This window comes from Parasteatoda tepidariorum, chromosome 2 (assembly GCF_043381705.1).
Source record: "Parasteatoda tepidariorum isolate YZ-2023 chromosome 2, CAS_Ptep_4.0, whole genome shotgun sequence".
Classification (NCBI taxonomy): domain Eukaryota; kingdom Metazoa; phylum Arthropoda; class Arachnida; order Araneae; family Theridiidae; genus Parasteatoda; species Parasteatoda tepidariorum.
This window is the reverse complement of record NC_092205.1, coordinates 32,321,185-32,346,079: the sequence shown is the minus strand read 5'-3', so window position 1 is coordinate 32,346,079 and position 24,895 is coordinate 32,321,185. Positions and strand designations below refer to the sequence as shown.

The window sequence follows — 24,895 nt, the reverse complement described above, 5'->3', positions numbered from 1 at the left end:
TTATTTTTCCGTGTTATAAGCATTAAGCATGACTTTCTTCTTCTGAACTTTTTTTCTTACATGAAAACAGACTTTAATGGATCATTGATAATTTTTTGACGAAGAAATAATCTTATAAAGTCGTAAGAGAATTTTTAACTACAAAATTTAAATCTAAACACAATTTACTTATAGTAATATTTACCATTAAAGAGTAAACTATTTAGACAACTTTTCATTCTTATTTTATACGAAATCTTCAAATAAAACAGTTTGGATATGAAATCTAGCATACTTTTACGACTGAACGGTAATATAAATATCATTCCCAAGTTTATTTCATTTTTTTTTCTTTCTACTGCACCACAGTAGCGTCCAGATCAAAATATTAAAAACAAGAATACGAATGAATTTTTTTTTAATTTCTTGAGAGATCTTTAACATACATTTCGACGTTTTCTGGAGTTTTGAACATTGGCAGACATTTTTAGAATAGATGAGTTTGCCTTAAAAATTGATTTTAACTGAAGGGAGAACAGTTAGAAACATGCGTGGTATGTTAGAAGTATTATTTCTTTAAATGCAAAGTATATTGAAGTAGCAATTATTTATGCGATTTAATTATAAATAGTTGAAGTAACGAGTTTATTTGTTATCTAAGTTATCTAAGTTAACTATGATAAACTTAAATCCTATATATATATTTTTTTTAATTTGCATTGAAATCTGCATGTTTTTTTATTTTGATTAGCCCTTTGATGCAGATGGAACATCAATTTCCCTTTTATATACTTTTTTCTGTCACTCTAGTAGCAAGTAAAAAATATATTTTAGTATTTTTTAATTATGAAAAGTATTCTACTAGTTACTAACAAAATATGCTAATTTCTCGAATTATATTTCTAATAAAATATAAAATCCAGAAAAAGGTAGTTTGAAAATTTTTCTTTTCATTCTCATTAAAAATTTTATCAATAATTGGTTTTGTAAATTAAAATAATTTCAATCATGAGAAACTTCTTCTTTTAAATATAAATAACTGCAAATAAGTGCAAACAACGAAAAATTATTGTTTGGAAGTGAGCCGTGTTTGAAAATTTTTACCTTTAACTGTAAAAAAAACAACGGTAATTTATTTCCAAAACCATAAATTATTAAAATGCTAAATATAATATATTTCACTTATTTTAACCAAATCTAATACAAAATAATGAAAATAAATGTGAAAAATATGTTGCATGGAAATTTTGCGTGAAAGTGATAAAATAATGTTAAATTATTAAACACAGGGAGGCAAAGCCCCCCTGTTCCCTGCTACTCACCAACTCCGATGATTGCTTCTCAATAATTTTTGCTTCCTGTCAAAAAAAATTTCTATTAAAGTTAAAATTATTCACTTAACATATATGTAATAAAGGGAATTATGTTCGCTTACGCTTGTACCTCTACTGCTCACGTCCATGTATTATTATCTATTAGCATTATAAATATTTAGATCGATTGGTGAATAGAAGTAATTATTTTTCAAGCAATCAATTTTTAAAATAACATTTTTATTGTTATTACATTATGTAACATTATATTATCCAAGCAAATGTTATGAGTTCAAAACCGAAATTTAATATTTTCGCTTACCAAACGGGAGGATATATTAAATACTATTATTGCTTGCATCTCATTTTGCATGAAGCTGATTGTTGCGTTCTAAATCATTTAGCAGATTCCTTTAACAACAATTTATAACAGTGCATTATTGTTACTTGCACTAAAAAAATTACTGTAAAATGGTTAATAAGATTAGACCACCTTTCTAAATAACTTTATCTTCAAATGTAGAGCAGGATTACATTATAATGATAATAAATTAAAACAACTATCTTATTCTTAAACTCTTGAATTAAATGCCTAGTAATAGCAGTACAGGAAAATAAATAACTTTTAATTAGGGATACAAAAGTATTTATAGAAAAACAATACCTTTATGACTTAATTTTATGCAGATGACAACCAAAACAATATAGATTTGAATGAGGGAAAACTGAATCCTATCACGTGATTTTCCAACCAATCAAAATGCATGGACAACAATGGAAAAGTTGGATATCATCATTATATTTTTACATATAGTAAGACAAATCCCGGAGCAATGAAAGCCCGTATAAGAAATTAAAAAAATGGAACTGGAATAAATATTTAAAATATATTTCTGTCACTTGTGAACATTGAATCAAGATAGTGACTTTTTCCAACTATAAAAAGGAGTATGGAAATAATACTATTCCGCCATAGAGAATTGCTCACATTTAATTCTGAGGCGTAAAATTCAGCATCTGACTATTTTGTCCTTTAAAGAGGGATTATTAAGCTGAAGGAGTTCAAAAATTTAATTAAATCACACCATTCCTCAATCTAAGAGACCATTACCATAACCATGCAAATGCTCTCTTCATCTTTCACCGTCATAAATTAAAGACTGAAAAATCAATTGTTCAATTTTTTATAGAGTGAATATACAAAAATACTTTGGGATATCCAACATATTCCTTAAGGGAATATTAGATTAATAGGAAGGAATATGTTATGCTCAGTTCAAGTTTGGTTTAAATGTTTATGTATAATGTGAATACTTTTAAATGAAAAATCTCTCCGTTAAAAATTATTTTCATTTTGAATTGTTTTTATTTAAAGTTTAATTAAAAAAATAATGTTATTAATTTCGTATTTTGTAGAAAAGAATTTTTCTAACTAATTAAATATTATTTTGTCAATAACTATCAATATCTTAGTTATGGTGCGAAAGATACAAGATATCGCTAAGCTTTTAAACAAAAAAAACTGCTCAAATATTTAGGGCACAACTTAGAATTAAGAATAGTTCTAAAAGAATTTAAATGCCGTAAAAATATTTCAATATGTACCAGGGCACAATAAAGGTATATATTTCTACAACTAATGCAATGGTATTATTGTTTCAAAATTAATGCAGTAATTGAAGAAGTTCTAAGACCATGGTGACTATAATAATTTTATCGGAGTTATTTTACTATTAAATTAGAGGCATATATTTAATAAGCTATGGTATTATATTTTAAAAATTTATGCAAAAACCGAAACACTTTCAAAACTCTTTTCTCTATAATCTTTTTTCGATATTATTTTACTAAAATATTGGAGACATGTTTCGTCAACCAGAACTATGGTTTCAAAATTAATGCAGTAAATAAAGCACTTCTAAAACCATATCGACTACAATCATCTTATCGAAATTATTTTACTTCATTTGTATTAAATTATTTGTATTTCGTCAGCTAGCAATATCGTATGAAAGTTTCAAAATTAATGCAGTAATTGAAACATTTAGAATAATGATGAGTACTTTTGTCATATATAAGTTTTTTCACAATCGAAAAAGAGATATATATTTCGTTATCTGGTACTATTTTAATAAATATTTTTTTCTGCCTCCTTTAATCGAATGGTAATATGATTTCTATGTGGTTGTATTAGACAGAGATGTTAGAAATACTAACTGTATTACGATCAAATTACTATAATTTAAGTAGTAATCAAATGAAAATATCAGCCTCTTTGTCATCTAATACTACAATATTCAAATGGAGATTTTTCAAATAAGAGTACTTTTTTACTTTCATTTATGATACAAAAATATGCAAATTTAACGATATCAGCTAATCGGTGTTCAACTGCATTAAAATAATCGCTTAAAAATATTCATTAATTTTCGTCTTTTTTAAAATTTGTTTTGAAAACTTGTTATAGTTGAAAAAATATATACTTTTAATTAATAAATCGTTTTCAAACTATTATTTTCATTATCGTACATCTAGGCTGCTTTCACCTAACACGCTAAGCAAGAAAAGATGAATTATTTTTTGAGACAGTCATTCAAATCATTAAAAAAAAATAATCTAAAAGAAGGAACTTTTTTTATTTTTGCAATTATAGCTTCTTGCTGTAGGGAATTAAGTATTAATATTGCTGTATTGCCGCAAAGGAAATATTATAGATACTGTATAGGAGTTCAAGAGTTTTTAATTTTGAAGACTAAAAATTAAAATTTAAATTTACTGCCTAAACAAGAAAAGGAGAAATACAAATTAATGTGCAAATAGTTTAAATAAATATATGGTAAAATGCTTTGACATTAATTTTTATGCTCTATATTTGAATACTAGTTAAAATCTTTATTTACATAAAAAACGCAAAGTAAAACTTAATATAAACTATTTTTAATAAAATAGGGGCAAAGTAACTGTCCAAATAATTGCCCATCATATAAAAATTTGTAACATTTAAAACAGATTTACTTGATTAGAAACTTCATTCATTTCAAAAATATGCAAATTGGAAATAACGATAGTTATGTTTCAAGCACTCAAAAATAGGCACCCATTTTCAAGACTTGCCAGAAGTAAATGAAAAAAAAGTGACTTGAAACTAGAAAAAACGTTGCCAGTGAAAAATGGAAAAATAAAGATGAAACGCAAAACTACAAATATCACAGTGGTGAAAATTTCAAAACCATTTTTGCGATTTCTCAAGTTTTTTTTCTTCTTTTCTCATTCTTCTTTTTTTTAAATTTTCGTTGGCAACTTTATGTTTTGTATTTCAAATCACTTTTGCTTATTCTCACACAAATCCAGCATATCTTGAAAATGGGCGTGTATTTTTGAGATCTTGAAATCCGCCCATTGTTATTTCCAATTTGAGTGTTTTTAAGGGGAATAATTTAAATTTAAATAATTTTTTTGATTGCATCTCTTGTTGAAGTATAATAGTGCTAAAGTATAACATTAAATTAAATTTTTGAATGTCAGTCTTTATTTATTCATTTATGTCAAAATCAGAAACAGCTTTTTAATCCTTTCAATTTTTTTCAATAGTTTTGTTAAAGTAACCTTTTAGAAAATAAGGAGGTAATTAATAGAAATGTGCATAACAAACATCATAAAAGAAATCAATCATAGTAAATGTTAAGAAAATAACTTATAAAATTATAATAATAAATATTTAAACATAAATTTTAATTTGCTAAACACTTCTTTATTTTTATTATTTAAAAAATAGTTAAAAAGAGAATTACTCACTACACAGAATTATTCAATACATTTAACAGCAAATTTATCAGCAATTAATTGTTAATATTATGTAGTGATTTACTTATTTATATATGTAGTGATATATTATATATGATAGTGATATATTATATATGATAGTGATATAATATTATGTAGTGATTACATTATTTTGTGAAGCGACTTATAAATGTAATACAAAAACTCTTAAGTCAAAGCTAAGTCATGAAATCATGGTCATTTATTTGCCTGAGAAATATCTTATTCATAAGTGTTGAAAAGTATTTCAAAAAAACTAACTACTCTTCTAGCTCACAGAAAATTTGAACCCTAAGAAAAAAAGTATAGTAGCAACTACCAGATTATAGTAATATTTACAGTTCTTCTGGCTCTATGGGGACTCAATTATTTTTACCAGAGCGCTTTGATCAAAGTGAGAAAGCAATAACTCTTACGTCAAAGTTAAATCATGAAATTATGGGTATTTATTTGCCTGCAAAATATTTGATTCATATGCTGAAAAGTACTTTTTGAAAAAACTAAGTACTCTTCCAGTTTACAGAAAATTTGAACCCTGAGAAAAAAAGTATAGTCTTAACTACCTGAACATAGTAAAATTTACAGTGTTTCTGCCTCTATAGGGACTCAGTTATTTTTACCGGAGGGCTTTGGTAAAGATTTTGGTAATTAGCAATAAAATATAATCTTATAATGATAAAATTTAGTGATTTGAATAATAAAACTTGATAAATGTGACAAAATGTAATAATTTTGTCATGATACCTTACTTAGAACATTGCATAAGAAACATTTATTTATTTATTTATTTTAAATAGCAGGCACTGAACTTTATTCTTCGCCTTAGAAGATGCCGGAATTGTTACCCATTTTACGTTACCCAGTGGGCACCTGTGAACCTAAGTCACGGAGGCGAGCAACGTTACCCACGCCACACTGCCACAAACCCGTTCATAGGGTGGGACACATTCACACATCACACACAACAGAGAACAACACAAAGAGAGAAACATCCATGCCCAGAGCAGGATTCGAACCCGCAGCCATTGGTTTCTCAGTCAGGCGTGCCAACAGCTCGGCCACCTGGCCGGCTAGGAAACATTTATTTGGTTAAATTTATATTTCAGTTCGTATTTTTTATTGACTACATGGTAATGAGATCTGTAATTTTGAAAACCAGAATTTTCGGTGAACCGTTACCAAAGTAATGGTTTGAATAACGAATTTTGCAGTTTTATCAACCAGAATTACGCTGCTGTTTTTATTTTACCAGAAATGCAATTACCATACAATTCAGTATTTTTACTTAAATGTTTTCCTCCGTGAACGTGTTTTACTATTAAAATTTTATTATGATACATTATGATACAGCAAATGAAAAAAAAATATTATATGACTAAACACTCTTTAGCTAAATTTCATCACAAAACCAGCAATAGAATTCATTCTTTGCCAGCTTGCGCAGTTCCACCAAATCAGGGTATTTACATACTTCAATAGGACGAATATTTTTCACTGCATTTGAATTACACTTTCCATAGAAATGCTGAGGCAATTTCAACTCTGAAATCCACTCAAGATTGCAGCCGCAATCGATTGGATTACCTGAAGCAAAATCAACAATTACTTATACATAAGTTTTAGCAATAATATATAGAGAGAAATACTACTCTGAAATACTACTTTTTAACACAATCAACTCTTTTATTCATTTAGTTCAACTTCGCACAGTAATAAATAGATTTCTGCTGCTTTTCCAATAGAAAAGTTCAGTTCTTAAAATCAGCAGAAATATGAGTTTAAAATTACATTTCATTCCATCAAGAGACACGTTGTTTTAGTAAGCAATTAAAATCTGTTGCCACTGTGACACATTTCATACGTTAGGTGCAGATCTTTTTTTTTATTTCGAATATTTCTGATTTTTTTTTCCTTTTTTTGCTCTGGTAACAATCCTGCCATAAAAAATTTAAAAGAACAATACAGAACTAAATATAAAAGAACAAATTAAAACTAAAGAACAGAATAAGGTATGTTATAAACTAAGACTTAAAATAATTATCTGAATCATGTTTATTGTAAAAGAAAACCGTATGTAAAATAATGAACTCCGACTTTCAATTAAAAGTAAGTTGTTAAACTCAGATTTTTAACAATTCGAGGAAAAGCTTAGACTCCTAACTAATTTTTTTTTAAAAATACGAGTCTAGCATTTATTACCTCATTATTACCAAACAATACAAGCGCCATAAAATGAAATTACTTTGCCCAGTCAAAAGTACATTAAAAATGTGCATGGTGTTAATTTTTTAATTAAATGGGTTGAGGTTTTATGGTTTTAGACGTAATGCAGAAGAATCAATTTGCAAAAGAGTCAATTTCAAGACAAATAGTTTATTCCAAGCCAAATTTTAAATGTGTTAAGTTCGTACCGAAGCAACGACATTAGGTACCGAAAGTCTTAAAGTTTTACAAAAAAAATGGAAAAAGTGGATAGATATTTAAGTTACTTAATTGTCAAATAACACTGTAAAAAATAGATTCTGAAGTCTCACAAATTCTTCATTTTTCCTTGTAAATGCTCCGAGAAAACATTTCGTCAAAATTACGAAGTAACTGTCGTCTCTTCTTGGAGAAAACGAATTTCGTCAATAGTAAAGAAATACTTTGTCATTCTATTTTATTTATTCATTTTTTTCAAGAAAAAAAATCCTAGTGGTTCATATATTCAAGTTTTCAAATAATAACTTTATACAGCTTTGACAAAGTCAACTTAATAATACTAGGAAATAAATAGAACAGAGAGATAAATAGATAAGTTATACCCATGTCCAAAAAGGGATTCGAACTCGGGATCTTTCTATCACGTTGTCTACTACTTGACCACCATACTACCGGTCGGCATATTTAGTCACTTTATCGTCAAGTTTTCATCCTAGTTTCGTTATTCAAGTTAACGATTTCCCACAACGAACTACGATAGGTTTCGTGTCGAGGAAACATTTTCGTCATATATTTGAGACTTCCCATTATGTCACAAATTACATAATTTCGTAACGAAATAATACTCAAAATTAACTAAATATTGCTCAAGGATAGCTGAGTCGTTCAAAGTAAGAGTTGAATTTAAACTCGACAAATACTTTGAACGGTTAATTAAAATTTGCGAAGTTTTCCAGTCAGAACAAAGAGCGTTATAAGAACGTATAGCATATGATTGTATTTAGTTGATATACAGGGTGTTTTGCAATGATATATTTTTCAATTCTTATATGCACACATACATATCAAATTGTGCACATTAAGGGCTGAAAATTAATATTTAATCAGAAAAAAAAACACAAAAATGCTAATAAGTCTCATGAATCTATAGAGTAAGAGCCGTTCTGTCAACATTTAAACATGTTTGGTAGAATGAGAAAACGAATGTAAAATATCATCTCAGGTAATAAACTAATTTTGCTGATTTCCATCCCGTTTTACTCACTATCTACTCGATCGAATCAAATAGCTTGTTCTTATCTTGATCGAATAAAAATTTGTGATCCGAGTGTATGCATAATTTTGACTTCAGCCTTGGCAAGAATAAGGTTGTTATTTGTAATGACACTTGGACAAGCAGTGCTCACCAGCCATTGGCCTTTTGAGATTTAAGTCAGGGAGGTGCGCCTTTCATTTGACAAGAAAGCACATCGAGAAAAATACGATTTAGCTCAGAACCTCACGGATAGATGGCAGCACTACTCGTTAATGAGGCCACTTCCTAAATTTAGACATAGATCAGAAAGGAAAGGAAATTTTTCCTGATCCTTGTACCCATGGTACTCCTCAGCGACCAACCACAAGATTTTCGATTCCACAGATATTAAGAGCTAGCGCTAGAAAGAAAAAAGTGTACTAAACTCCTTTATTAGGAAGCAGCCATCATAAAGATTGGTATAAAAAAGTAATTTCTAATGTAAAGCAAAGCATTTTTCAACTATTTTAAAACTGAATACTTTACTTTTAACAAAATAATAATGACAACTGATATACCGGTATTTATACGTCTTTTATTTTACAAAAAATGTAATTCTACAATGTTAAATGTTGAAAATTGTGAGGTTTTAATGTCTTGAAAAACATTAAGAAACATAATAAAAAGTGGCAGGCCTATAAAAAGGTTCAAGTGGCAGGCCTATAAAAATATTTAAGTGGGAGGCCTATAAAAAGGTATAAGTGGCAGGCCTATAAAAAGGTATAAGAGGCAGGCCTATGAAAAGGTTTAAGTGGTAAGCCTATAAAAAGATATAAGTGGCAGACTTTGGGCATTGTTATTATACGAAAGACTTTTTTTTAAAGAAGACTTTTTTTCACCAAACTGTTTACTGTTGATTCACATTGCTCTATAAAAGGCTTCAAACGAAATTTTTTTCTAGATATTCACCACAATTTCAGAGAAAACATCTTATTGATTTCACGGAAATCGTGGTATTTTAAACAAAAAATACCTTCTGAAGAATTTGAAAATGCTGCTTATCTTTAAATTGAACTTAATCCTTCATATAATTAATAATTCGCACTTTCATACGCCCTTAGTTATGAAACTAGTATGTTTTTCTCTATAATAATCAATTCATTTGTTATATATTTTGATCAAACAAATTGAAAATTATAATTGGTTGTGGATAAATTAGATTTCTTCCTTTTCATACATAGTTCAAACCGTATTTAATAAGTATACATTATTAGATATATATTTTATGCAATTCAATAGAAAAGATACTTACATTTTGCATAGCGAAAAGTTAGTACATAATGCGAGTAATTTAATATTTCGACTACACAAAACACTTATGTATTGTGAAGATATTTTACAAAACTCCTATTTTTCATGAATTAAACATGCATTTGATTCAGTTTCCCCTCCTCTAAAATTGAGACTTATTTAAATTGAAATTGCAAACAAAATTATGGTACTATATAAACCTTTAATTTTGCTACATACTTTTCGTTGCACATTCATAATGTTAAATATGGTGAAATAAAATGAAATTCCTGAATAGTGAAAGTCGGTTATTTAACATAAATATTCCAAACTTGAAGATATTCAAGCTTCAAGTAGATTCAAGAAAGTTAATTTAACAAGTCAAGGCTTATTTCAGTAAGAGAGAGGCGTACAATAACATATGGAAGAGAAGCATTCAAAACGCTGTTAAATACAAACTGTGAAATTCCAAACTTTCCAACTCTCCAAATAGGCTTTCGAGCATTCATTTTCCGCGAGAGTATAAAGTTTATTGTTAACCAAATAAAGTATCCATAATTCAATTATCTCAAGAATAAGTTTTCCGGTAGAAGTCCCATTTTCTTGCCAATTTTTTTCACTCCACCGGAATTTAATTGTGGCCAGGATATAGAGTGTTACATATGATAAATATAATCGATGGGTATTTTATTTATTTCTCACTAATTGTAGTCTCTCATTTAAATAATTTATTTAGAAGAAAAATAATTCATTGTATATATAAAAGTTATAGGGGAGAGTCGGGTAACCCCGCCCACTTAAAGGAATATTGCTTATATTTCTGTATAATATTGAGTAATAATCAATATTTTTGTATGTTTCTATTGTTTTATCATCTAATTAAATAATGCAAGAAGAATAAACTAAAAAAAAGAATAGTTCTTAAAAATAGAAATTTAAAAAAACATATTTTTCAGCTCTTTTAAAAATGTGTCGGGTAGCCCAACCCAGTTACAAAAATTATGTTTTTTGACTGCTTTTTCAGGTGCAAATGAAAATGACCAATGTATTAACAATAGATAAACCTCATTTATCATTTTTATCACAAAATTATTTTATTTATTACATATTTATATACTTTTAGTGAATTCTATCATTTAAGAGCAATCATTTAATAACAACAATATTTGTTGTTAAAAATGCATATAACATTCCAATTTGAAGCAAGAAAATAATAATCTTTGCAATCGTACATTTATAGACGAAATAAAATTGGACGGTGATACCCGACATTCATGTGAGCGGGGCTACCCGAAATCCAATTTTTTTGTAAATTTGAAATCACTCGAACAATTTTTCGCATATAAACTTCTTTCATTGTGCAAATTAAACTTAAGACATACTTTAATGCTGCATGTATAGAAAAAATTATTGTTTTAGTATTAAAATGGTTTAATCGAAACATTCAACCAATTTTTCTTAATTTCATGACTACTGTGTTCAACATATTTTCAAAACTATAGTTTACCATGTTATCAGCTGCATAAATACTTGAAACTTTGAAAATATTCTTTTCTTAATATAACAATTAATGTCTGATGGCCCATTGACATGAAAAAATATTCTATTCATATGAAATTGACAGTGGGCGGGGGTACCCGACACTCCCCTACATTATTCGAATATTAGATATTTTGAGCAAATATATCACATGAGTATAGTTTACTACTTGCCTCATAAAACCACTACTTTTCCTTCATCAAATATGGGATATAGTTTTAATTTATTCGATTTCTTAAACTATGCTTCTAAAATTGAAATAATTCACATTAAATTTTCCCTCAAAAAAATAGTAAACAATTTATATTCACAAAAATAATGTAGCAAAAAATATACACTTTGTTGCACAAAACTTCTATGTAACAAAAAAATTGAAACATCAGATAATTCATAATAATAATTGGAAAAATTTATGTAGCTACATTCTTGACCTCATAATATTCTGTTATTTTGTTTGATATTCTACACAGAGAAAAAACATGTCCGATCAAACTACCGTGTTTGATCATACTTTTGGTCAAATGTCCAGCATGGGCAAATTTACCGCGTTTCTGGTTCTGAAAATGCTCGACCAAAGTGTTTTAATAATGACGTTATTCAAATTAACAATAAAATATGGCTTTAAATATATGATAAAGTTTGATAATTGTGGTCAAAATGGCAATTTTATCAAAATACTTTAAGTATGACATAGAAACCATTTATTTGGTTAAATTTTCTTTTTTGTTTTGAAATTTTTACTAAATGTATGTTAACAAAAACTATAATTTTGTCCAAATAAAGTATTTATAATCCTATTCAGCTCAAACTAATTTCAACCCTTTAATTAAATTGTTCATATAGAAAAAAATTATTATATATGGAAAAGTTACAAAATAATCTATAAAACATAGAATAGGGGAGAGTGGGGTCAATTGCAACAGGGTACGATTGTAACAGAGCAAAAATTTTGAGTGTCGGGTTCTAGATTTGGTTCCTAGGTGGCGCACAAGGTGTATTTAATAAATCTACATGTACACCCCTGCTGGCAACCATTTTTATGTACTTTTGAAAGAGTTGCATCACAAAAGATATTTTCACGCTACGTAAGTACTTTTTTTGGTATTAGAATATTATATTGTAACAAAGTAATTTTGTTTTAACAAATAAAAATTATTAACCGAATATGTAAGAGGACACCTTAATTAACATTTCAAAAAAAATATTAGTTTTGTTAATTTGTTAATTAACTAGCATTGTTTTTAACAAATGAAGCTGAAATGGCGTCTTGGGGACGATTGTAACAATAAGTAAACGGACGATTGTAACAGCTGAAAATAAATTATCTTATGTTTACAAACCATTACTTAACTCTTTAAGAACCACCAATAGTTTCCTATATCATTTATATTATGTCGCATGTGCATTATTTTATTCGTCACCTTTCACAGCATGAATTAAAATCTTTAACCCTTTATAGTTAAAAGTTTAACCCTTTAGGTCTCTGCTTCATTATTATTTTTACTCCTAAAATATCACTACTATTTTGATCAATAAAAAAATCTATCACAACTGTGATAATATGTATAATTAACTACGTTTTAGTTGAATTTATGAACTGTTACAATTGACCCGGTCAGTGGGGACAATAGTAACAAGTGCACGACTGTCAAAAATTTTTAATAACTAGTATAATAAAATTTAAAATAAGGTATTTATTATTTTTTTTCTAGTGGAGGATAGTCTCTCATCTGTCAATTAATACTAATAGTATATTGCATTTTTTGTTAGTTAAAAATAGTTAAGTAAAAACTGTTACAATTGACCCCACTCTCCCCTTTTAATTATAAAATAAATTATAAAATGTCGAAAATTTGAAGCTTATAAAAAGTTAATGCATAATTTGAGTGTTCAATATTTTTAACAAACACACTACGTGAGTACAGCTTAGAACATTAGTAATTCCATATAAAATTACGGTAAAATGTACTGCTTCCACCCCGAATACATCATTTATATTATTCATTTTACCTTAAAATCCATTTTTCCAAAAAAACTCTACACCATAAACATTGTAGTAATATTTACTTCATTTCAATGATTTTACAGTAAGCAGTTTCGTAAAAATTACGATATATCAGATTAATTTCACGGTTAAGAGTACCGGCACCCCGAGTGTCATACTTTTTGTCATAACTAGATCCGGAATTTTTTGCGGTGTAGACATTTCAAAAAAAAATTCTACTTTACCTTCATTGAATACGTAATATATCGCACAATTGATTCACCTTCATAAAATGTTTTCTTTTTAATTTTAATATTGCAATTTTAATTTCCATAAAAATAATAAATAGTCTCTTTTTATATTAAAACAAAAGAAAATTTATACTTTGTGGTGTGAAAAATCTGTAGAACTGATATGTGATATTAAATATTATAAAAATAATGTTTTAGATCGTTTGCTTGTAGAAATTCATGAAATCGTAAAAGTCCGTTATTTTGCATAATATTCTAAACTTGGAGCTATAAGACTTCAGGAATATTCAAGAAAGTTAATTTAGCAAGTCAAGTCTCATTTCAATAACAGAGAGAAGCGCAATAACATATGGAAGAGGGTTATTCAAAACGATGTTAAATACAAACCGTATAATTCCACACGTTCCAGTTCTCCTAAAATGGGTTTCCATACATTTTCTGCAAGAGTAGAAAGTTTATTGTTGTCTAAATAAAGCCTCCGCAATCCGAACATCTCATCGAATAAGTCTTCCGGTAGAGAGCGCAGATTGTTGTCACTATGACAGAGAAAAAGAGCTTTTACAACCCATGTTCAAAATAAAGTTTATCTTTAAATCAAAGCACTCTGAGTAAGTGTTTACGTTTCCTGAGAATTTAAAAGGACCTTTTTCCGATTTAGGCGAAAAGCCATAAAATAAATATGATGGAATTTCATGAGTTTCATTATGGGCGTTGAAGTGATAAAAAAATCTTTCTGATGATTGAAGCTAGATTTTATTTATTTTTTTAAGATCTGTATTATTGGAAATAACATTTTATTTTAGACTTATGGTCAAAAAATTCGCAACTTTCTGAGAAATTACTTGTTATATACGTATTGACGACGCTTTAAAAACAAAGCACGGTGAAAAAGTAACTACAAAAAGTAATTGCAGTAAGATATTAACTATTTTTCTCTTTCCACGAAAAATATTTTGTGGTCATTGAGTTTTTTCTATAAAAATATTTAATCCTTCAGATTTATGTTGGTTTCTTTCCCCTTGTAAATCAAAATAGATATCATTCATAACATTTCCTCAAATGATATTATTATCTTCAGTAAATAAAAATATTTTTACTAGGTCATATTTTCTATACTTCTTAAACTTGTGTTGATTTCTTGCAATTTTAAAGAACAACTCATATATCTGTAAAAATTCAACTAGTTTATGACCAAAACCAGCAAAATTAAAATTATAGAATTTGCTGATTACGTGCCGTATAATCATAAAAATACTTGCTTCTTTATGAAAGTTTGTTTTTTACCTTTGTTTTATGGGAAGTTAAAGTCTGTTATTTCTTATGTCATTTTTTAAGTTCTGTTTTATTGGAAATGAAATTTGATTTTAGACTTATGGTAAAAAAAACGTAACTTTCTGAGTAATCATTTGTAATGTATACGTATTGACGATGCTTTAGAAACAAAGCACGATAACGAAAGAACAACAAAAAGTAATTGCAGTTAGATATTAAAAAATTTTCTCTCTGCTCGAAAAATAATTCATAGCCAATATATTGAACTTTTTCCTTATAAATATCATAATCCTTTATATTTATGTTGGTTTCCTTCCATTCGTAAATCTAAATAGATATCACTCATAATATTCCCTCAAATGAAATTGTTATCTTTAGTAAATAAATATATGTTTGCTAAGTCATGTTTTCTAAATTCCTTTATTGATCTCAGTGTAACTTTTTATTTTTGTTTGTATAAACTTATGTTGATTTCTTGCAGTTTTAAATATATAATATATATATATANGCCTAAGAATAAAATTTGTTTAGTAAAATATACTTTGAAATGTTATTTTTATTCATAAAATCCTAATATATATCTATCTATCTATATATATATATATATGTTTGGAAACATTTACCTTGTTTCGCTCTATGGGAATGCCAAAAAGCTGAATGTGCTTCGGTTAAGATTTCGGTAAAATAACAACAAAAAATCGTTTTATATTATGTGATAAATGTGCGATTGTGGTAAAATTTAGTATTTTCATTATTATATCTTAGAGCATGGCATAAAAACCATTTATTCGGTTAAATTTAGTTTTAAGTTTTATATTTATTTCTAAAAGTTTGATAACAATGCGTCTATAACGATAGAAATCAGAATTTCCAATGAACCGTTGCCACACGAACGAAACATTAACGAATTAAATATTGTATATTTTGGTTTTATTATCAGACTTGTTTTTCTCTAAATGGTCACTTCCCTACAGTACGATAATTAATTACCAGATTTTTTTTTCCTGTTAGGTTTATAACTTTTTAAATGTAGCATATTTTTCTGATTGGTCTTATCTCCTTGCTTCAAAACCCTCAAAATCTTTAATCATTAATATATTTTGTATCTCAAATGGGACTCACAAACTTTTCATTTAGACCCCAGAATTTTAAAAGAAAACTCACCCTACTAACTCGCTAACAAACATCACGTGTAATGGTTCATCTTTTTTTCAAAATATTCAGATAAACCTGTAACTTTTACCGTTGTAATATATCTAATGGGATAATAATATTCAGAGAAAGTTATTTTAGAAGCACTCCACATAAAAATTTCATATTTTGCAAACTACCTTTTCCAAAAAATTATTAATATTTTTTTATTTCTCCAAAACATAAACATTTTAACGCTCAAGAAGTTCTGTCATGTTGTGATACAAAAATTTGAATGAACAAAAAAAGTTTTAATGACCTATAAACAGGTAAAATTTTTAAAGGTGCTTTTAACATATTTAAAAGGGATTATTTGCATACTCAATTGTATAAATTTTTACAATAAGCAAGTGTTATGGTATATAAATTTTAATATCAAAGAATAAAAAATTGTGCTTTTCAAAGAAATTCTGGCTTATAGTAATTTTTGACTTTTTAATTCAGTATCATTGCAATATTTTTGTTTATAAGTTATTAATTTCAAAAATGAATAGCACTTAATACCTTTTCGAACAATTTGTTCTTGTCAATTTTCATATTTTTGTTGAGTTTCTGATCAAAAATCAAGATAACTATTAATTTTTAAAAGCTCTATGCTTTGTTAATCCTCTAACATCGATATTCTAAAATATTTTTAGCCTTTCGAATATGTTATAACATATTGTTTGTTTAAAAACGTATTACTTGCATACGTTATATTAAGTTTTTATTTAAAAACATATTAAATGAAGCAACATTATACAGTGTAACAAATTCCGAATTAAAGCACTGCAAAAAACATTAGCACCCTGAGTGCAGCATCCATAAATTCTAAATTTAAAATTTTTACTGTAAAATTTTATAAGGTAATTGTTACAGTAATATTTATTTAACTATAATTATTCAGTGATTTTAGAGTTAAAATTAGTGTAAAAAGTACGGTATACTAGATTATTTGTTTCTTAATATTTTACGGTAAAATTTACTGGCACCCTAAGTTTTGGTACTTTTTACTGTAATTTGATCCGGAATTTTAAAAATAATAAAATTCACGAAATAAACTTTAAAATACTGAGCATAAGTTTAAGGATTTTTTTATATCTAAAACAAGATTTTCGATATATATATATATCACATTGCAATACATTTTCAACTCAAGTGAATAATAATATTTACCTGAGGCGAAGAAATATAAGTTCATTTCCCGGATAAGGAAATAAATTTCTACTAATTTCAGATATGCTGTTGCTTGATAAGTCTAGTTCGTTAAGTTTAAACATGTAACGAAACGCTCCAGGTTCAAGCTGTGATATCCTAGAAACATGAGAACTTTTGTAACATTTCATATAATTAAAAATGAATGCAATGTTTATAATGTACAAAGTGTTTCATAATTATCACCCTTATCAAATATTTATTGAAATAATCTCAAAAATGTATTCGAAAAATTATACAAATAAGAGTTCTCAAATTAATATTTTAGATAAGAAAAAACAAAAACTATACCAAAATCTAAATAAAAGGCTGGACAGAAAACATCAAAATCTAAATGATTCTCCGATGGAAAAAAAAGTTAAAAATCAATCATTGGAAAAACCTAGCAATTTCTTTGGGCAAATAAACTGGATTTGAAATATAAGTTCAGTTTTCCTCAATAATGATTCGAAGACTTTGTATAGAGTATTTGTTTTTCTTTGCCTAAATATTATTTCCCACTTTTTACCTATATGCTTTTTGATAAGTAAAATATACATTAAGGGTGGAAATTACGGAACACCCCGTAAAAATATTAAAATTTAAATTAAAGATAGTTTTTAATTGATGATTTAAGAGCTTAGTTCTGAAACGTGTTAAATGAAATTGTAAAGATCCTTACATTTCGACATTGCGAAAATTTGTATCGATCTGTAAGCTAAAAGTACTTCTATGTCCCAGCAAAAGATCTATCAATAGTTTAGATGAATCACTGCATTATAGAAAAAAATTATATCATCTCTTACGAACAGCTTACTGATTTTTTTATGCATTTTAAATCAGATTTTTTTCAAATTTTTTCAACCAAAGAAATACCATGCATTTTACATTTTTTTATCTGTTCGATAACTATTTCAATTTACATAAAAAATTAAATACTCAAAGCACCACTTAACACATTAAACTAACTACGGATTCCATTTTGAAGATATAATTAATAATTTTTTTTTTAAGGATTTCAGTTCGTAAATGATTTATTGATTATTAAACATTTGTTTTTAGCTTTTTAAGTCACTATATTACGGAGAACACAAATAATATCTCAAAAAAATTTAAAGTCACAAAATTTTGCAAATAAACCCATAGTCACATTTTAACTAATATCATAATATATTTACTTGATTAAAATCTTCATCCACTTTAAAAATATAAAAACAGAAAATCCAATTCGCCATGACGCACTCTAAACTAGGTGCTTATTTTCAAGACTTCAAAAATGGACGCCTATTTTAATCTTTAAAATGGGCACCTGTCCTTGAGCGCTTGAAACACGTCAACTGTTACTTCCAATTAGCATATTTTTAAAGCGGGTGAATTTTTTAATCAAGTAAGATCTTACCTCTTCAGTTTCTTGCGATTAGTTGTTTAATCATAATATTTTATTAAGGTTATTAGCGATTTATTTTCAAAATAATAAACATAATAAACTATAAGCACGGATATTTCATTTGGGACTTTAGAAAACTTTTTTGAAATAAGATTCTGAGACCAATTAGATTCGTTTGCATAATCCTATGAGCGAAAGAATTTTTGTTGAGATGTTCAATCAACAAAAACATACTTACTGATTTTCTTTTAGAATTAGCGACCTCAAGCTTGGAGGAGAATGGTAAAACCACTGTTTGGGTACTTTTTTCAGTTTATTGTAAGAGAGGTCTAAATAATGCAATGCACGTAATTCAGCAATCATTTCCCAACTCAATTCATCACCTAAACTGCATCGTCTCATTGAAAGAAGCTCTAAGTAGGGTTCTTGTCCAAAAAATGCTGATCGTCCAGCTTGAGTAAAGTGACTGATATTTGCATTTTCAACCTGAAATTTAAAATTTCTGTCATAAAATGCTATTTCTTTTGACTTATTATAATAATTATCAACAATATTTGACAGAATTAATGGAAAACAATAATTTTAATTACTAAAAGCCAAAAATACAACATTTTAAACAAAGAATGCCATTGGCAGATGTAGAAAAGCACATTCCCTACCAAATTCAGGATCGAATCAGGGTATAAAATACGGGCACTTTGGGTGCATCATCTGTAAAATCTATTTTTAAAGTAAAATAGTATACCGTATTTTTTTAGAGTAATATTTATTTAATTAGATTTTATAATAAATATCCTTGTAAAAATTACAGTATATCAGATTTTTGTTTCGCAATATGTTCCGGTAAAAATGATTTCTCTGTAAAATGGACCGGCAACGTGAGTGCCTGCACTTATTACAGCAATTTGTTCCGGAATATCTTACAATGCCATACCTGCCAACTCTTCCGGATTTTCCGGAAGATTTTATTTTCATATTTAAAGTGGTAGTAAATATATACTATTTTTTCTTTTATAAATTTAATTTTTTAATGATTTTGATCACCACTATTCTTACAAAAATTAACCACATATATCAATATGCGTTACTATCATGGTTGTCAACTTAAGTTTGCTCAAATACAACGTGTTTGTTTGCTTAAAATTGAAGTTTTAATTCCATTTTAATACCACTGGGAAAAATTATACTGGAAAGGATTAAAAGTTGGCAGGTATGCAATGCATTCTTAGCTTATGGAACCAGTTTTCTGTGTGTTCTTAGGTGGAAAAACAATCTCCTTAATTTCTCAAAGTTTGAAAACTATAAACGTATAAAAGTATGAGTTTATCGTATAATTATTCCTTAAACATATTCCGGTTAAAATAGATTTTATGGTAAAATATACCGACATTCTGACTGCCTCTACTTATTACCGGAATTTGTTCCGGAATTTCTTACAATTCATTCTTATATCGAACCATCTCTTTGTATGTTCGTAATTGGAAAAACAATCTTTTAAATTTGTCCAATTTTGAATACTACAGACGTTTAAAAGTTATAGTTTATCGTATAATTAATCCGCAAAATAAATTCATAAATACGTTCTGGTAAAAATAGATTTTACAATACCGGAACTTTGATTACCTGTATTTTTTATCATAATCTGATCCGGCATGCTTTTAGATGGAAAAACAATATCCCAAATATTTCTAATTTGGAAAACATCAGAGGATTAAAATTCTGAGTTTATCGTATAATTAATAAAAAACTCGTATCATTAGATTGTATAATTACAGTTGAATCACGTAAGAACATGATGTTAAATTTTTACTTTAAGTAAAACTCAAGAAAACAGCAAACTAGCAATTAATAAAATTTCATATGAAGCAATTCCATCTAGAACTTGTGCAGGTTTAATCCTCGCGTCCATTTATGAACAATTACAATTTACTAAATACTGAGTTGTTCACACACAATTTACTAAATACTGAGTTGAATAACTGTGTTAAATATTTTCAAAAATTTAGAAGATAAGTTTTGCGAATTGGGGAGCCCGAGGACTGTATAGAATGTCTACTGGTGGTAAACTGAGTTTAAACAGTTCATTTAGATTGATCAGGCCCACTGAGAAGGTATTCTGGAGTTAATTGGGCTTAGAGACAATGTCTACGTATCTGACGAACTTGTCTGGAGATATTTTCATATCCTTGAAGGTATCTCCAAAAGACATGAAGATACAAAGTATCCTCTTTAATATGAATCTCTAATATTTTTACACAAAAGGGTTAATACATCACGTTAGTTGTTTCTGGAAGGTGAATGCATTGCTGGCATATTTCAGGACCTTTATATTTGGTACATGAGGGCTTCATTAGGATATCATACTCGAAAATACATCATGTCATCATCATAAATCATCAACATACATCATGTAATGTTGATGATTTATTTAAATTGTGGGAGGCATATAGGATAGACGTGCTGAATTGCTGTTGGTAACATAAAGGATTCTTTTGCCTCCATTTCTCCACCCTATTGTGCTTAAGTTGTATGAATTTGAAAGAACTATCCGTCATCTTGATACCCAGATTGCCATTCTCACGTTACTGGAACGCGCAATGAATTTATTACAAGCAACCTACAATTATTTTAATCTAATCATAAGTTTTTAAATTAATGAATATCTATATAACGTAAAATATTAATACATATATTGTCACGAAATTGGGAGGTCACAATTCTCGCATTTGGAATAAGGAATTAAAAACGAAAATATAACTTGCACAAGCAAGTACACTGCAAAAAATTCCGGGTCAAATTGCGGTAAAAAGTAATGACACTCAGGGGGGTGTCAATACTTTTTAGCGTAAATTTTACCGGGACATGTTTTACATTAATAATTACCGTAAAAGCACTGAATCACTCTAATAAACTATAAAAATTAGGATATAGATTAAGATTTTGCGGTAAAAATAGATTTTATGGGTGATGCACTAAAGGTTTCGGTACTTTATGTCATAATTTGATCCAAAATTTCTTACAGTATAAGCAGTTATCAGCAGATAAACGAAAACATCTTATATATCATATATATTTAAGCGTAAACCATTTCCATTTAGGTATGTCTTTTCAATGACCTTAAATGAAACACAAAGGCAAAATTTCTTTTCTGTGAAACAGCTTTTTGCCACATTTTTCAAGAAAGAGATCTTTCAGTTCAATATATAGTTTAATTATTGTTATATCTTCAATTCAATCGGAATTATAAATTTTCAGACTATCCCACTTCCATGGTGCTTATTATGAATATCATTTCTGAAATTTAAATCAAAATTTCTATTTTAATTCTATTCTCCCTTATTTTCTTTGGTTTTGGTTTGTTATATTCGATGAGTCAACGATAGAATTAAGGATTTGAAACTGTTGCCTGACCAAAGATTAAAATTCAGAAATGTATGATTAGAAATTCCAAATGTAATTTCCAAGAAGTATTAAAATGCGTATAAATAAAACGTATACAAATTAAATTGTAATATGAATGAATTTAAAGAAACATAGTACTATTGTTTCGGATACATTAGAATAATAATCAAATAACGCAGTAATTTTTTTAGAAAAATATAAATTTTAAATTCGAGGTAAATAAAAAAATCGGTACTTAAGAAAAATCGCACCCAGACATTGTTTATAATAACGCTGCAGAAATTTTAAAAATTACGAATGTTTTTTAGAAATATTTTAAAAATTTATATTAATAAAATCGTTGAATATCTTACCTGGAATTCGTGAACAATGTTTTTGAAGAAAAGGTTGCTTGGAAGATAATCGATGTTGGGTGCTCTGAGAAAAAACTTATGAATTGTGCGTCCACAAAAACTGTCACGCAACATTGTTGTAAGCTGAGGCAACTCTAACGATTCACAAAAGACGCTCATTTCTCCATTCTGGTATTGACATTCACAAGGAGCAATCGATGCACTATTTGGACACTCACTTTTTGTCCAATGTACCAACAATAGAAGAAATATCACCAGAAGTCTCATTTTAAATCCCATGTTTTTAACTATAAACAAAATATCGGGTTTAATATCACTATTATTAGTTCATGCATTGCGATAGATTACTTGTAGTAATATATATTGTAGTACAAAATACAATGTATACCTTTGAACTTTTAGGTAACAGCCGTAAAGGAGATTGCCTTTTTAAAGCTTTAGAAAAATTATGCATTAAAAATATTAGTTGGTCTCATTATTCGACTCTTAAATTCAATTTTTTTTTTTGAAAAAAGCGAATGCAATTTATAAAGAAAAGCTATATTAAAATGATCATTGTATATCTCTTGCAAAGTTCTGTGTGGTAACCACTTAACAGATTAGTGCTCATTTTTATTAACTTTGTTAAATTAATATAATGTCTTACTGATATACATAATTTATTATTGAAAAACTTGATGAATATTTACAAAATTACTTCTTTCTTGCACATGAAATCTATTTAAACGGGAATTAACACCAATTTAAGATGGTGATTTTCTAACTTCATTAAGTATACTAAGCAGTCAACAGGTAACGCCACCTGCTGTCAGTAACTGCAAAATAATGAAAGTGGCCCGACTAATAAGCCGGCCCAATAATAAATAGCAAATTTCTTTTATAAATAACAATAACCGTTGGTTTGTCTATTTTAAAAAAATATCCCTACTATTTATGAATAAAAATAAGTATTAAGTAATATATATTAAAAATGCATTTGTAAAAATAAATTTTATTATTAAAATTAATTTAAATTGAGTACATGCAAATCAAGAACAAGTAAAAGTCGTTATGCCCAACCATGTGATTTAAATCAGATTTAATTGGATACCTGAAATCAACGTCACTCGTGTGTGTCGAACCTGATTGGCTTCTGAATCACAAATACCACGATTTATATACGATGACGTCACTTACAGGTATCGAATTATCAATAAGCAACAAGATAATTCAAATTCTTATTAATATTAAGAGCTAATTTTTTTAAAAGTTATCTATATATATATAACTCAATTATATTAACATAATTATGTACTGATATTTGTATAATTAATTTAAGCAATTTGAAGCTTCATAAGTAAACTCATAGATAAACCATATAAACATTATTTACTGTCTGCAGAACATAAACATCAAGCCACCACTGTTTCAAAAATGAAAGTTGTGAAGTTCAAATTTTCGCCATAACTATTTCTTGTATTCAAGGAGGTAATCGGGCTAACTAAATTATTTTGCGTAATATCATCACGAATTAGAGCTTAAATAACAAATATAATTTACATACTTTGTTAGATAACGTGTATTTGTTTTAACTATAATATATTGCGTCGCTAAGTAAATAAAGGCTCTATATTTGTTCCCTATATTTTACTTTATATTATTATTAAACTTAATTAGAAAAGTACTTTTAAAAAAATATTAATATTTACGACGGTTTAACTGTTTCATAAATCTAGGAAATATAAACATAGACTTACCCAACAGCTATCATTTTTTGGCTCGAAGTTACTCTGGTTTAAACAACGGCTAAACATTTTTCCACAATGAAAAAAAAGTGTTGCTATAGAAACTATCATCTACGTTTCATTATCAGTAAAAGATATACCAGGCTTAGGAGGTTTGTTAATCTTTTTTTTTATTAAACTTGTTCTGTTTTATCGAAAGTCTTAATTAGTCTTATATTAAAACATTTCATTAAAAGAATTGCGTTGTTTTAATTTTTATTATTTTTTTATGTTCGGTTGAAAATGAAAAATTCTTCGGATTGTACCTTTTTTGTTTTCATAGTTTTTTTCTGTACTTCTTTAATTTCAATTCGATTGTTTGTCTGTGAACTTGAGAAAAAAGCATTTTAATAGTTATTAAATTAAATAAGAGTTTTAGCACATGCATAAGTTGACCGCCTTGAAATATGGTAATACTTAAAAAAAGCATTAAGAGAAATAATATTTTAGCTTGTTCACTTTATATTTATTAAACTTTAAATTTTCATATTACAACTGCATCTAAAAAATTATAAACACGAAAAGCATATAATATCATGTTTATAGGGGCCATAATATATCTCCTCCAGATCAAGAAGGTATAACTATTTATGCAAACGGAGAATAAAATCTGAAAAAATCTCCATACTTGGATGTTAAGGACATTTGTAGTGAAAAATACCAGATTTCCAGAAATTATACCAAGGTACACGGTATTTAAATTAGTCATATGGTAATTTTTCCGTTCGATGCTGTTACTG

At 27.6% G+C, this 24,895-nt stretch overlaps 1 protein-coding gene across 1 annotated transcript; it reads right to left on the bottom strand.

Moving 5' to 3' along the window:
- Window positions 1-6,421: 6,421 nt before the first annotated feature.
- Window positions 6,422-24,216, bottom strand: LOC107436948 (leucine-rich repeat-containing protein 15). Its single transcript, XM_016048788.3, has 6 exons — window positions 24,129-24,216; window positions 22,393-22,679; window positions 18,876-19,123; window positions 17,233-17,370; window positions 14,002-14,150; window positions 6,422-6,698 (listed from the first exon to the last, which is right to left on the bottom strand). Exons 2-6 carry the CDS (start codon window positions 22,669-22,671, stop codon window positions 6,505-6,507), a joined length of 1,008 nt encoding a protein of 335 aa, XP_015904274.1. The 5' UTR covers window positions 22,672-22,679; window positions 24,129-24,216; the 3' UTR covers window positions 6,422-6,504.
- Window positions 24,217-24,895: the final 679 nt, after the last annotated feature.